This window comes from Phyllobates terribilis, unplaced genomic scaffold (assembly GCF_046119375.1).
Source record: "Phyllobates terribilis strain yellow unplaced genomic scaffold, ASM4611937v1 Scaffold_7__3_contigs__length_470593459, whole genome shotgun sequence".
NCBI classification, from domain to species: Eukaryota; Metazoa; Chordata; class Amphibia; order Anura; family Dendrobatidae; genus Phyllobates; species Phyllobates terribilis.
The window spans coordinates 108821228-108834893 of record NW_027362767.1 but is presented as its reverse complement, the minus strand read 5'-3'; the positions used below and the strand labels follow the sequence as shown (position 1 = coordinate 108834893).

General features: G+C 40.5%; 1 protein-coding gene across 2 annotated transcripts in view; it reads right to left on the bottom strand.

Annotated features, from left to right (window-relative positions):
* The window catches only part of COCH (cochlin), a 62903-nt gene that overhangs the window by 18910 nt on the left and 30327 nt on the right, over positions 1 to 13666 (bottom strand). For both annotated transcript variants that reach the window (XM_073637562.1, XM_073637563.1), the window contains 4 exons: positions 9766 to 9810; positions 7334 to 7481; positions 6147 to 6250; positions 1733 to 1959 (listed from right to left, as the gene is read on the bottom strand). In XM_073637562.1, the coding sequence (XP_073493663.1) occupies positions 1733 to 1959; positions 6147 to 6250; positions 7334 to 7481; positions 9766 to 9810 (524 nt within the window). The remainder of the gene's footprint in view (positions 1 to 1732; positions 1960 to 6146; positions 6251 to 7333; positions 7482 to 9765; positions 9811 to 13666) is intronic.

Below are 13666 nucleotides of genomic sequence, written 5' to 3'. Positions count from 1 at the left end.
CAGGAACTGGAGGACAGCACAATGGAGAGGGGGATTTCCCTTCTAACTGGCGGAATGCTGGTATCGCGCGGGAGAACCTCATTGCATGTGGTGCCCGCCCCCATCTCGGACTGCGGTGGAGGCAGAAGAGTCCGAGGCCTGAAGAAGAAGTTAGACTGGGTGGTCTGGGGGAGAAGACCACGGGGAAACCTGGAGGGAGGCTAGTTGCAGGACTAGAGCTGGAGGTCAGACCTCTCACCGTGGCTTGGTTTGTGGCCCATGGGAGGGCCAAGCGACTTGCCTCCGCACAGGCTCAAGTACCAGTGGGTCCTCCACCCCCTCCCACACCTACCTCTACCCCCATCCCCACGAAGGCGACAAATACGGCCATGACCGATGGATCTAAAAAGTGATAGATGCCAAGAAGCAAAGAGAGGAGTGGGTGAAGGCCCAGTTAGACAGCCACCACCCCTTGCCACATTATAAAATATTTGGAGTATTTTAGTTATAAAATTAGTGCTTCGCTATGCAGGTACCTGGTATGTTCACCTTTATCATTCAAGTAGAGAACTTGCTAAATATTCTAATTCCACGCCTGCCTATTGGTTTTGGGCATATAGACACTGCTCTTAATGGTCAGTTCACCCCTCACTGCTTCCATAATGATTAATTAATAGTGCTAAGTGAACAAAAGTCTGCAGAATAGTTTTTAACCCAATGTATGATGTCTCATCTGCACTCTGGAAGCAATCACTGCTCTAATATGCAGTAAATACAGAATATGAGTCACTGGTTAAACTATAATAGACTTGATATCTGACCTTTGTCAGATGCCTCCTGTCTCTCTGCTTTCTGGTCCTGCCCTTGCATCTCCCCAAAATAATCACCACAGCAGTAGACTTTTCTACACAGACCATTTTAAGTCTGAGAATCGCCCAGACCCTCAGTCCTTTAATAGATTGCTGTGTCCATCCTGTCCGTTTTCCTCTGCTGGTCCATTCATAGGCAAGTGGGAATCACATTTTTCCAATTTTTGCGCAGGGACATCTGAGATGTGGTGGCTATCTTAGGAAGATGCAAAAAGTGGATCAGAGCGCACAAACTATAGTGTGATCATTTATAATAGAAGCACCAGGAATGTTGTCTATATATTTGCTACGTATAATCATTTTGACTGAGGACCACACTCACATGCAAAAACTAAAGTTCTTTTTTTTTTTTTTCTATTATTTGGAGAGGGCTCATTTCCCATAACCACAATAATAACGATGGAATATGAAGATGTGTTTTCCCTGTTTCATTTAGGTGGTCCTGGTCTTCTTTAGGTGGTCTTCCCAATCATTTGCACGAAACAATTATCCAACCAAAGGATTATATTATAGTAGGATTATTTCTTTCTACTGATGAGTACCATGTCTGTATATTGTGTATTTTTGTGCTTGGGACAGGTCCACAATAGCAGACACATCCCCCAGTCACACATGGTGCAGTTTCTGGGGAAAAACAATAGATTCAACTTCCTAATCATATATAACCCCCTTTAATAAAGTATCTATCTTGAATCGCTATTAGAGGAGTAAAGCATTATTATAACTTTCTACTTCATTAAAGGGGTTTTCCATTTACAAGTTTCTTCAGCCCATAATCTTGCGCTAGCTAAAAATAATAAAATCGGCGTTACTCACAATTTACGGCTAGAGAGAAAATAAAGTTTGTTGCATACAAACCCCTTTGGGCATCTGATTGTTATTACCTTATCTATAAATGCCACGTCCTGCACCATTCCAAGCTCTTCTGGAGCCGGGGGAGCCACAGACACAATGAAGACATTAATGCCATATTCTCGGGCTATCATGCCCGCCTCTTCGATGTTGTCAGAGGGCCAACCGTCTATAAACACCACCATGACTTTTGGGATTCCTTTCCGTACTCCATTTGCATTGGTGAAGAAGCTTTGGGCAGTGTGTTTCACTGCTTTTCCTGTTTTTAAAGAAGATAAAAATGAAAATTCATCAGAAAATAATACTTATCATTATCAAATTACACAGATTTAGAATAATTTTCCAAATCATGCTAACCTGCAGATAATTAAAGGGAATCTGTCACCAGGTTTTTGCTACCTCCACCTGAGAGCAGTATGATATAAGTGTAGAGACCTTGATTCCAGTGATGTGCCATTTATTAGGCAGTTTTGATAAAATCCCTGTTTTATCTGCTGCAGATCTAGCAGCTCTCCAAACGCTGAGCTCTGTATTACACCGCCTACACCTCTGATTGGCAGCTTTCTGTGTACAGGCAGAAAGCTGCCAATCAGTGGTGGGGGTGGGGTTATACTAATCTCATGCATATGTACGACCACATGACAGCAGGTTTCTAGTCCTCTATTGATAATCTTCTGCTAATAAATCAGTGCTTTTATCAAAACTACAGCAAGCTGCCCAGTAAATGTCACATTGCTGGAATCAGCGTCTTTGACCATACAACATGCTGCTCTCAGATTAAATAGCCAAAAGCTGGTGAAAGATTCTCTTTAAAGAAAACATGCATATATATCATCATACTCATGGGGGGGAATTTAAGGCATACTAATACGTACTTGCGCCCTGGAACTTAAGAGCCTGATACGTATTAGTACGCCTTGGCGAGATCGCCGCCAGGTGTTATGTGCAGAGGGCGGTCCCGCACTGCTCCCTGCACATTAACCCCCAAAATGCTGCAATCGAAACTGATCACAGCATTGCGGGAGCAAGGGGGGAGTTAAGAGCGATACTTACCTCCTCTCCGGCGTCCAGCGGCGTCCGAGTCCGGTCCCGGATGTTCTCTTGGTGACCCGATGTCATCATGACAACATCCGGGTCACCAGGAGGCAGGAAGTTACTTTGGTCATGCGCGGTGCATGACAAAAATAACTTCTCTTGGTGCAGCGCTGACCAGCTGTATTGCACAGGGATGGTGCTGCATTCCTGTGCTATACAGGCGATCAGGCTGCAAAAAGTGAAAGTCCCATAGTGGGACAATGTGTAAAAGTAATAAAGTGGGAAAAAAAATTAAAAATATAAAGAAAAAATAATCAAAAAAAATAAAAATATATTGTACTCATAAATAATCTTATGAAAAAAAAAAATAAACCAATAAAAGTACACACTTTGTATCGCTGACTCCGGAACGTCCTGACCTATAAAACTGTCCAACTAGTTAACCCCTTTAGTGAACACGGTAAAAAATAAAAAAGCAAAAAACGATGCTTTAGCATCATACCGCCAAACAAAAAATGGAATAAAACGCGATCAAAAAGACAAATGTAGCTAGAATTGGTACCGCTGAAAATGTCATCTTGTCCCGCAAAAAACAAGCCACCATACAGGACCATCAGCCAAAAAATAAAGTTATAGCTCTCAGAATAAAGCGATGCAAAACAATTCTTTTTTCTATAAAATAGTTTTTATTGTGTAAAAGCACTAAAACATAAAAAAATATAAATGTGGAACCACTGTAAACGTACTAACCCGAAGAATAAAGCTGCCTTATCAATTTTACCACACGCAGAACAAAAAAAAACAACAATTCATGAATTGTTGGTTTTGTTCTGCCTCCCAAAAATCGGAATAGAAAGCGATCAAAAAATGTCACGTGCCCGAAAATGGTACCAATAAAAACGTCAACTTGTCCCGCAAAAAACAAGCCATCACATGACTGTCGGCCAAAATATGGAAAAATTATAGCTCTCAAAATATGACCATGCAAAAACTAGTCTTTGAAAAAAAAAAGAAGTTTTTTTTTAGTGTGTGACAGCTGTCAGTCATAAAAACCCGATATGAATCTGGTATTGCTGTAATCGCACCGACCTGAAGAATAAAGTCGTCTAATCACTTATACCACACGAGGAACGGCAAAAAATAAACTCTAGAGTTAGGGTTGTGCTAGGGCTAGGGTTGGGGTTGTATTAGGGTTAGGGTTGTGTTGGGATTTTTTCAGAAGTAAAGAAAAAAAAAAAGACGACGACGATATGGCGACTAGTGTTGCGTTCAAGTGCTCTCTACCTGAGTTTGAATCAGGTGCTCGGGTGACATACTCGAGTCTCCGCCCCATATGTTTTGCAGCTGTTACACAGCAAAAAAACGAAAAACCTTACGGGGATTGCCTGCCATGCACGAGCGATCCCCGCATGTTTTTTTTTTGAGTGTCTAATAACCGTGAAACATGCGGGGCGGGGATTCGAGCATATCACTTGAGTACCCGCGATACTTGGTGCATACCTGAGTACCTGATGCAAACTCAAGTAGCGAGCACTTGCGCTCAAGACTAATGACAACTTATTCAATATGATGACCTAATATTATCAAATTCTGTGTCGTACCTCTGGGTTCAAAATGTTCACTATACCCCTTCATAAAATCTTTGAGGGGTGTAGTTTCCAAAATGGAATCACTTGTGGGGGGTTTTCACTGTTTAGGCACATCAGGGGCTCTCCAAACGCAACATGGCGTCCGCTAATTATTCAAGCAAATTTTACATTCAGAAAGTCAAATGGCGCTCCTTCCATTCCGAGCCCTGCCGTGCGCCCAAACAGTGTTTTTCCCCCACATATGGGGTATCGACTTACTCAGGAGAAATTGCACAACAAATTGCATGGTGCAATTTCTCCTGGTATCCTTATGAAAATGCAAAATTGGAGGCTGAAAAACATTTGTGTTGGAAAAATGTGAAAATTTTATTTTTACGGCTCAATGTTAGAAACTTCTGTGAAGCACCTGGGGGTTCAGGGTGCTCACCACACATCTAGATAAGTTCCCTTAGGGGTCTAGTTTCCAAAATGGGGTCACTTGTGAAGGTTTCCACTGTTTAGGCACATCAGGGGCTATCCAAACACAACATGGCGTCCGCTAACTATGTAAGCAAATTTTACATTCAAAAAGTCAAATATTGCTCCTTCCCTTCCAAACCCGGCCGTGTGCCCAAACAGTGGTTTCCCCCCACATATGGGGTATCAGCGTGCTGAGTAGGAATTGCACAACAAATTTTGGGGTTCTTTTTTAATGATACCCTTGTGAAAATAAAAAAATTGGGGTGTAAAGTAACATTTTTGTGAAAAAAAATAAATGTTCATTTTTTTTTCCACATTCCAAATATTCCTGTGAAGTTCTTGAATGCGGTTTTGAGCACCTTGAGGGGTGCAGTTTTTAGAATGGTGTCACATTTGGGTATTTTCTGTCATAAAGGTCCCTCAAAGTCACTTCAAATATGATGTGGTCCCTAAAAAAAATGGTTTTGTAAATTTTGTTGTAAAAATGAGAAATCGCTGGTCAACTTTTAACCCTTATAGCTCCCTAACAAAAAAATATTTTGGTTCCAAATCCTTCCATTGTGCTGATGTAAAGTAGACGTGGGAAATGTTATTTATTAACTATTTTGTGTGACTGATTTAAGGGCATGGAAATTCAAAATTTGAAAATAGCAACATTTTCAACATTTTCGCCAAATTTCAGTTTTTTGCACAAATGAAAGCAAGTGATATGGAAGAAATTTTACCACTATCATGAAGTACAATATGTCACGAAAAAACAATCTCCGAACAAGTGGGATCTATTGAAGTGTTCCAGAGTAATTACCTTATAAAGTGACAGTGGTCAGAAGTGTAAAAATTGGCCTGGTCATTAACATACAAACCACCCTCGGGGGTAAAGGGGTTAATAAACTTTTAAAAATTGTCATTGAAAAATAGTACACTAGCCCATAACAACCAATGCAGTATCTGACTACACAGGACATGTGTGTAGTCTGTTACTATGGCACACTCGTCACCATAGCAGCTATAGACACTAAATGATAGGAGATTCCATCAATGCTTTATTTTTATTGTACTGAAGTAATAGAAAAATGGCAGTAAAGATGGACAAACCTTTCAGACTTATTTTTATACCACAGAGGAGGCAATGTTCAATTACTTTTTTCCAAAATATTCCTAATCTATACATTTCATGATAAAGTGGATCAGCTAAACACTTTTTTACTAATGCAGCATGTGTCGCCCCCAATATATAGCGAGCAGCTGTGTAATATTTTTCATCTGCTAACATATTATTTCCAATAATGCTCTATGTGAATAGAAAATTACTGAAACTAACAATTTTCACGTTTTAGGTCTTCCCCATTTCATGTGTTGTTACCTATGTTGGAGTTTCCTCCTCTGAAGCTGATTTCCTTTACTGCAAACACCACATCTTTTGCAGAGGTGAAATTTTTCAGATAGAACTCTGTCTTTGGTTGCTCACTAGGTAGAATTAAGAAAACCCAGAATTACACTTTTGTGGATAAAAATATTGCACACTTTTTAATAATTGATTTCAGGTTTTTCATTTAGTCCCATTGACATAGATGTATAATTGGAAGTCACCTTTGCAACAAGTCAGTTTGTTCAGTTTCCTACCTCCTAAGAAAGCAAAGTATATAAATTTCACCAACGCTCTGTTCAAGTGCATTAGCTCAACAACTATTAGATAAGCCTGTGAAATACTGGGAGAATATAGTCTGGTCAGATGAGACAAAAATTGAACTCTTTGGGTGACATAATACAAACCATGTTTGGAGGCGAAAAGGCATTGCATATCACCCAAAAAAACACCATACCAACAGTGAAGTTTGAAGGTGGGAACATCATGGTGTGGGGCTGTTTTTCATCCTACAGCACTGGCAAACTTAATTTAATTGAAGGAAGGATGAATGGACAAATATACAGAGACATTCTTGATAAAAATCTGCTGACATCTACCAGGATGATGAAGATGAAACGAGGGTGGATGTTTCAGCAAGACAATGATCCCAAACACACAGCCAAGGAAACTCTCAATTGGTTTCCGGGAAAGAAAATAAAGCTGCTACAATGACCCAGCCAATCACCTGACCTGAATACAAAAGCTCAGAGTTCAAATCCTGAAGCCTCCATGGGCTCCTTGTATGAAGAGTCTTTGTGTGGAAAAGTAGGCCAAAATCACTCGTGAGCAATGCCTGCGACTAGTTTCTCCATACAGGAGGCATATTGAGACTGTTATCACAAACAAAGACTTTTGTACAAAGTATTAAATCAATTTAAGTAAGCATGTTCAATACTTTTTTTTCCCTGTGTCATTTCTCATTGTTACACATAACTTAAATTATGGACATCTATGGTATGGCTAGTCTGTGTGGATTGGATGAATTATTATCGACATCTGGTGAGAATTTCATGTCAATAGCACCTTTTATAAATAAATTTACTTAGAAAATTGGTGACCTGTTCAATACTTATATCACCCACTGTATGTAGTGAATAACACACCCAAGATAAAGTTCAACTGTGATATTAATGACATATTACCTGGCCTGTACCACTCCCATATGAGGTCCTTCTGTTCCAATCCCCAGCATAAAGGCTACTTTAGCTATAAAGTTCTTCTGTAGGTTGAAGCGACGCTGTCCAATATTGCTGCTGCCATCTAAGAGGAAGGCAATTTCTGCTTTGCAGTCTGTAAGCAAAACAGCCAAGAAAAAAACAGTCAGTGATTCATGATGTATTAAAGGAAACCTGTCCAAAACTTTACCCCAACCATCCCAAACCATTAATATGATTGTGTAGCCATGTGAGTTGATCCCTTATTACCCCAGCGCACTGCTCCAGCAGTGAGAAATCATGTTCTGAAGTTGTGTCTGGAAATTTATTAGGTAATGATGCACTTATAGCTTCACGCTGTATTTCCTGCCTATGAGCATGCTCCTCTGGCTCATTGACAGGTCAGTGGCCATGTGCTAGAGCAAATGACTTGTCAATTCGCCAGGGGAGTATGCTGCTAATTCGGGAATATAGCATGAGGCTGAGAAGCTGTAAGTGCATCATCACTCCCCAATGCACTTCGCACACAACTTCAAAAAGTGATTTCTCACTGGTGGAGCAGAGCTTTGTGGTCATAAAGGGATTAAGTGGCTTATCTTTTAAAGGGTGGCACAATCATTAATGGTTTGAGGTGGAGGGGGTAAATGTTTGATAGATTCCTTTAAAATCTAGTCTACAAAGCACTCACATGCACGCATCTGTTGAGGAGCAAGCCTTGCATTCAGTTAGACTTAAATAGAAAGCTACGTGCAAAGGCTAAAATTCAGCAACATTGAGGGTCTATCCATATTGTGTGCCTCCCACAGAATAAAAATTTGTTATTTTGTACCCCTATTTGAAACCCAACAGTCAGACTCTGCCATCTATTCTGCCTGATGCACAAACACAGCAAATATTAACTGGTGATGGTGTCACTATATAGACAGAACCCTGAACACCTCTTTTGACTATGTCCATGGCAGGAACATAGCTCTACTGAGAATCTGGTAATAGTAACTTTGGATCTGAAGAATGCCCATTATGATTTATATTCTATCCATTACATCAGAAATAGTTGTTAAAGGGCATAAAAAGAATAGACAAGACCAGTTTATTTTATTGCTTTAAAGACTACTGGGATGTCAAATCTTTCAGAGTTTTTGCAGCATTTCTTCACCCATAAAAAGCAATGAGTAAGTGCTAAAAAAGCAGCAAAAAACGTTGCCATCAGTTTTTCGAGCGTTTTTGGTGAAAAGAACTGCAGGTACAACAGGATGTGAAACCCATTTATTTTTGGGATTTTCACAAGTTTAAACCAAAATGTCTTGGTTTCATCACCTGAGAATGGCAGTTAGTATTAGTACAGTTCAATTAAATCAGTGATATGTGTGAATGTAATCAACGCCTAACCAACTCAATGCCCTACCAATGTGTGAAAGTAAACAATGTCCTACCAATGTGTGAAAGTAAACAATGCCTACCAACTCAATGCACTGCCAATGTATTAGGTAAACAATGCCCAACCAATTCAACTTCCCCCGCTGTTTTTAAATTTGCAATTGTGTATTTTTTCATGAACTCATATGAACTTTTATGTTCAGAATAGGCACTATTTTTGCAGATATAAAAAACTTTTTTGTCTTGCATTGGTGGTTAAACACCTTGTAATGCTCATGATTGCATGGTGGAAGCAATGCTGACTTTGGGATCCTGAAAAATGCAGCAAAAACCCAGCAAAAAAAGCAGCAAAAAAGCCAGAAAAATCTGCTTTCTTTGTCTGCAGCTTTTTCACTATTAAGAGATCAGGTTTTGGCTGCAGGAAAAAAAGCAGCAAAAAAAGCAAAGTATGAATATAGCCTAACGCTCTTTGCTCCAGTTTTAACAATAAACTAGTGATGTGGACCCGCAGGGTAACTAAGGGATTGTGAGTCTTTATTCTAAACCTTTGTATGGTGGTGTGGACTTTACATCAGGAAATCACCAGGTCACTTTCCCTGGAGAGAAAGCGCTTTCAGCAACAATTGTAACATAGATGAGAAGTCAACCACAAGAAATTATAGTTGGAGGAGCAAAGCAAGTAGAGTTGGGTTGAAAATGATAGACTGGTGAAGGTAAGGGTGAGCGGCAGAAAAGTAGACAATGTCAATAGCATTAACAGGGTCAGCAGCAGGAATATCAGGAGACAACAGTTTATCACAAAGAAGGAAGCTAATAGACCTCATCACACTGTGCCCGAGGGAAGGCAGAGGGTCCCTTAGAAAATCTAGGGCATTAGAACGTTGATGACAGCAGCATTGGTCCTTTATGAAGCCATAAGTAAATGCATGGGTGCAGTCTAATGCAGGACAGGGCACCATGGCCAAGTAGAAGACATAGAGCAGTAGAAGAGGTAGAACGGAGCAGTGACACCAGTATTTACGGCTTTCACTATTGCATTGTACCTTTATTGCCAGTTGACTTTTCTGGTGTCTTCTTTTGGCGCCGGGCTACAGAAACCACAAAATATAGTACATAAAATTATATGTCCTTATCTATAATCTGCACATTGTAAACTAATTAAAATTACATTATATTTAATAAAAGAAAACTCAAAAGGTATATAATAAGCATGAGAACTACACTAACCTCTGGAAAATAATTATGATTTCCATCTTCCTAAAGTACCAGAGCCCACTGATAAAATTACCCTATTTTTTGGACTATAAGACACACCCCAGATTTAGGCAGCAGAAAATAGCAAAATATATCTACTACTAATTTAAGACCTCCGTGGAGGTGTAAAGAAGTGGAGAGTTCAATATCACTAATTTAAGTACTCTAGGGTAAAGTAAAGAAAGAGGCAATAGATCTATTATTATTAGTGTTTCTCTGCAGCATGTGCATTATACACACAGAGCACATACATGATGTACAATCTCTGCAGTGCACACATATACACAACACTGTTGCATGCACAGCACATACACACTCCATTCTGCTTTATATACAGACACATAGCTCTGCTACACACGCAACTCTGCTACACACGCAACTCTGCTACATACACACTACAGTTTTGCTACATAAACATACACAACCAAGTGTGTACATTAACACATTTTTACTTCCAGGCATGTGACTGATCACATGACCCAAGAAGTTCTTCAGCTACTCAGGACTTGCAGCATCTGTGCAGCTTTAATGAAGGCACGTCCTGGTATTTTTCTCTCCTGCCCTGCACCGATCAAACTGATCACTGTCGGGCTGGAGGAGAGAGAGCTGCACTGCTGCATGCTTTTTTCAGTGATCGGGAAGGAGGCTGAGTCAGTGTTTTCCTCCATCATAAGAAGCTGCCTCTTGACTAAAAGATGCTGACTTTTCAGCAAGATTATTTTCTTGCGAAAAATTGGGCTTTACAGTCCAAAAAATCCAGTAATCTCAGTTTTCCTTATAGATGAGGATCCCAGAAGTGACCTTTATGGCATATGTTTTGAATGGTAACTTCACATGTAGTGACCACAGCAGGAAAAACCTGTGCCAACGTTGAGTCTTATATTGATTCTCAAAGTTATTGAAGTGATTGTTTAAAGGGGTTGTCAACTACTGAACAACAGACCCAGAGAGGGGAAAATAATAAAAAAAAAAAAATGTTAATACTCACCAAGCCCTACATCTCCCATCAATCTGCTAAGATAAATATCCAATAGGGGTGTCACATGAGCACTGCAGCAGATCAGCGACTGTTGATTGGCTGCAGTATTCACATTTCGTCCAAGTGAAAGAAAAAATGTCAACATTGCAGCCAATCAGCAGCCTGAGATTGGCTGCAGTGCTCACATAATAACCCTGCTGGATGTTGGTGGGTATGGAGGAGCAGCACCAGTCCAGGAGAGGAGTTTCAATATCCACTAGTGAACAACCCCTTCAAGGGTCACATGATTTTGCACCAATTTTACCTGCAAAAGTGCATGACCTTTAACAAACATGTCAGAGTGGTTTTTGGTCACGTCTCGGCCACACTGGGTGTACCTGTGAGGGGAACTATTATTTTCAGCAGGTTCTGAAGTTCTGTGAGTGTTGGAGCCTGCTGAGGGGTTTAGGAAGGAGTCCCTTGAAAGGCAAATAGTTGACAAAACTTTTAAATGAGGATTTTCTTTCATTATCTAGTACACACATTTTTTTTTAAACAGGCAGTAGTCTGCGTCCTGACACTTGCCTCAAACTAGGTGCTATGGGAAGTTATTATAGTATTTGGAGAGCTATATGGGGGCCATTACACAGTTTGGAGGGCTATGTGGGGGGCTATTATACTATTTGGGGAGGTTATGTGGGGGCCATTATACTATTTAGGAGGGCTATGCGGGGACCATTATACTATTTGAAGGGCTACGTGGAGGCCATTATACTGTATTAGGTGTTGTGTGGGGGCCATTATACTGTGTGGAGGGTTCTGTGGGGGCCGTTATACTATTTGAAGGGTTATTTGGAGGCCATTATACTGTGTGGAGCGTTGTGTGGGGGCCATTATACTGTGTAGAGGGTTCTGTGGGGGCCGTTATACTATTTGAAGGGCTATGTGGAGCGTTGTGTGGGGGCCATTATACTGTGTGGAGCGTTGTGCGGGGGCCATTATACTGTGTAGAGGGTTGTGTGGGAGACATTATACTGTTTGGAGGGCTATTAGGGGTCATTATAATGTGTCCGTGCTATTATACAGGGTGGACAATTGTGTGGGGTCCATCATACTGTGTGAAGGGTTGTGTGAGAGCCATCATATTGTGTAGATGGCTGTGTCAGGGCCATCATACTGTGTGTGGTGGACTGTGTGGCCATCATACTGTGTTGGGGTGTCACTGTGAGGGTATCATACTTTGTGTGGGTGGGTACTGTAGGGTTAACATACTGTGCAACTGTGGGTACTGTGAAATAGTTCACTGTAAGGTTATCTTACTGTGTATGAGGGCACTTTTGTTATCACCAAACCTCATGAAGGCCATGAAAGGGGTATCTCAGTGTGTGGGAACACGGGCTTCAATAGAGGTAGGATTACTTTGTAAGAGCTGCAAAGTTGTGAGATATTCTTTTCTGTGAGCCCAATGTATATATTTTATGTGGCGGATACTCAATTAGGACTTCTACTATGAGGCCCCACAAATCCAGAATGGAAGAGGCTTTAAAAAAAACTTCCATGCTTTGAAAGTACTTTAGCCTTATTTCTTGTATATAAATTCAAATTCTGATTTCTCAGTAACAGATGAATGGACTGGCCATGTAATGCTATAGCTGGACTTGTGTTTGAAAGAGCTACATGCATATATAAATAGTTTGTGATGTGAAATCCTGCTGAAATAAAAAAAACTCTACAGTCACTCTGTCTGATGGGCACACTGACACACATTCCCTGTGCGGTGCATGGTCACATGACCACATGTATGTGATTTTCATACTTGCATTCACATGCCGACTAGACTTCTACGCTCCTCTCAATTCTCTTATTAAGAGAAGTTGGATGTGTCTAGCCATCTAGTATGTAAATCATATACATTCAGTCATGTGACCGCCCACCCGCATAGGGAATACAGGGGAATTATGGCAGTTTGTGCATTACACAAGATCACAATTTGGCAGTCTGCAGTCACATAGTAACTGCAGACTTCTCATTTCAGCCTAGACAACCCAATCAATGTGAAATGCTGATCAAGGGATCTGTCCAAATGGCAGCAGGCCTGAGGAAGAATTGTTTCCACTTGACAGCAAATTGAACCTCTTATTGAAAGAGTCTTATTTTCCTTTTTTTGGATCAAATAGGCTTTCTAAGTATAAAAGGTTAAACTTAATGAACTTAGGTCTTTTTTTTCTTCACCCAACTAAATATGTAACTATGTCGGCTTGGCACTCTCTACAAGGAGAAACATTACTAGACACAGGCCTCTCACCCACCAAATCAAATTTTCTTCTTTGCACTGATGAGGGGCAAACAACCCGAAACATGTGTCTGCAAATAGTGTCTGGCATGTTTTCTTTTCTTAGCCATGGGGCAAGGCTCATTAAAGAGTTGATATTAAGTTCCAGCTCTCTTCCGCTCTCTGAAAGTATTTGCATATGTAAAATCACTCAGAGCAGGAAATCTCAGCACAATCTGAAATGCTATTCATCTGGTTTCTCTGTGGTGCAGCTGAAGAAACATCCTCAGACTTATTATAGCCTCCGACACACTGAAGAAGGTGCACATCTCAGAGAAGCGTTTCATTGATGGTGGGGGTGTGGGTGAAGCTTCCATTTTTTTAGGTAACTGTTGCATTCTGATCCTAAAACATTCTAGAATTTGACTTTTTGAAATTCAACATAACCGACCCTCATTTT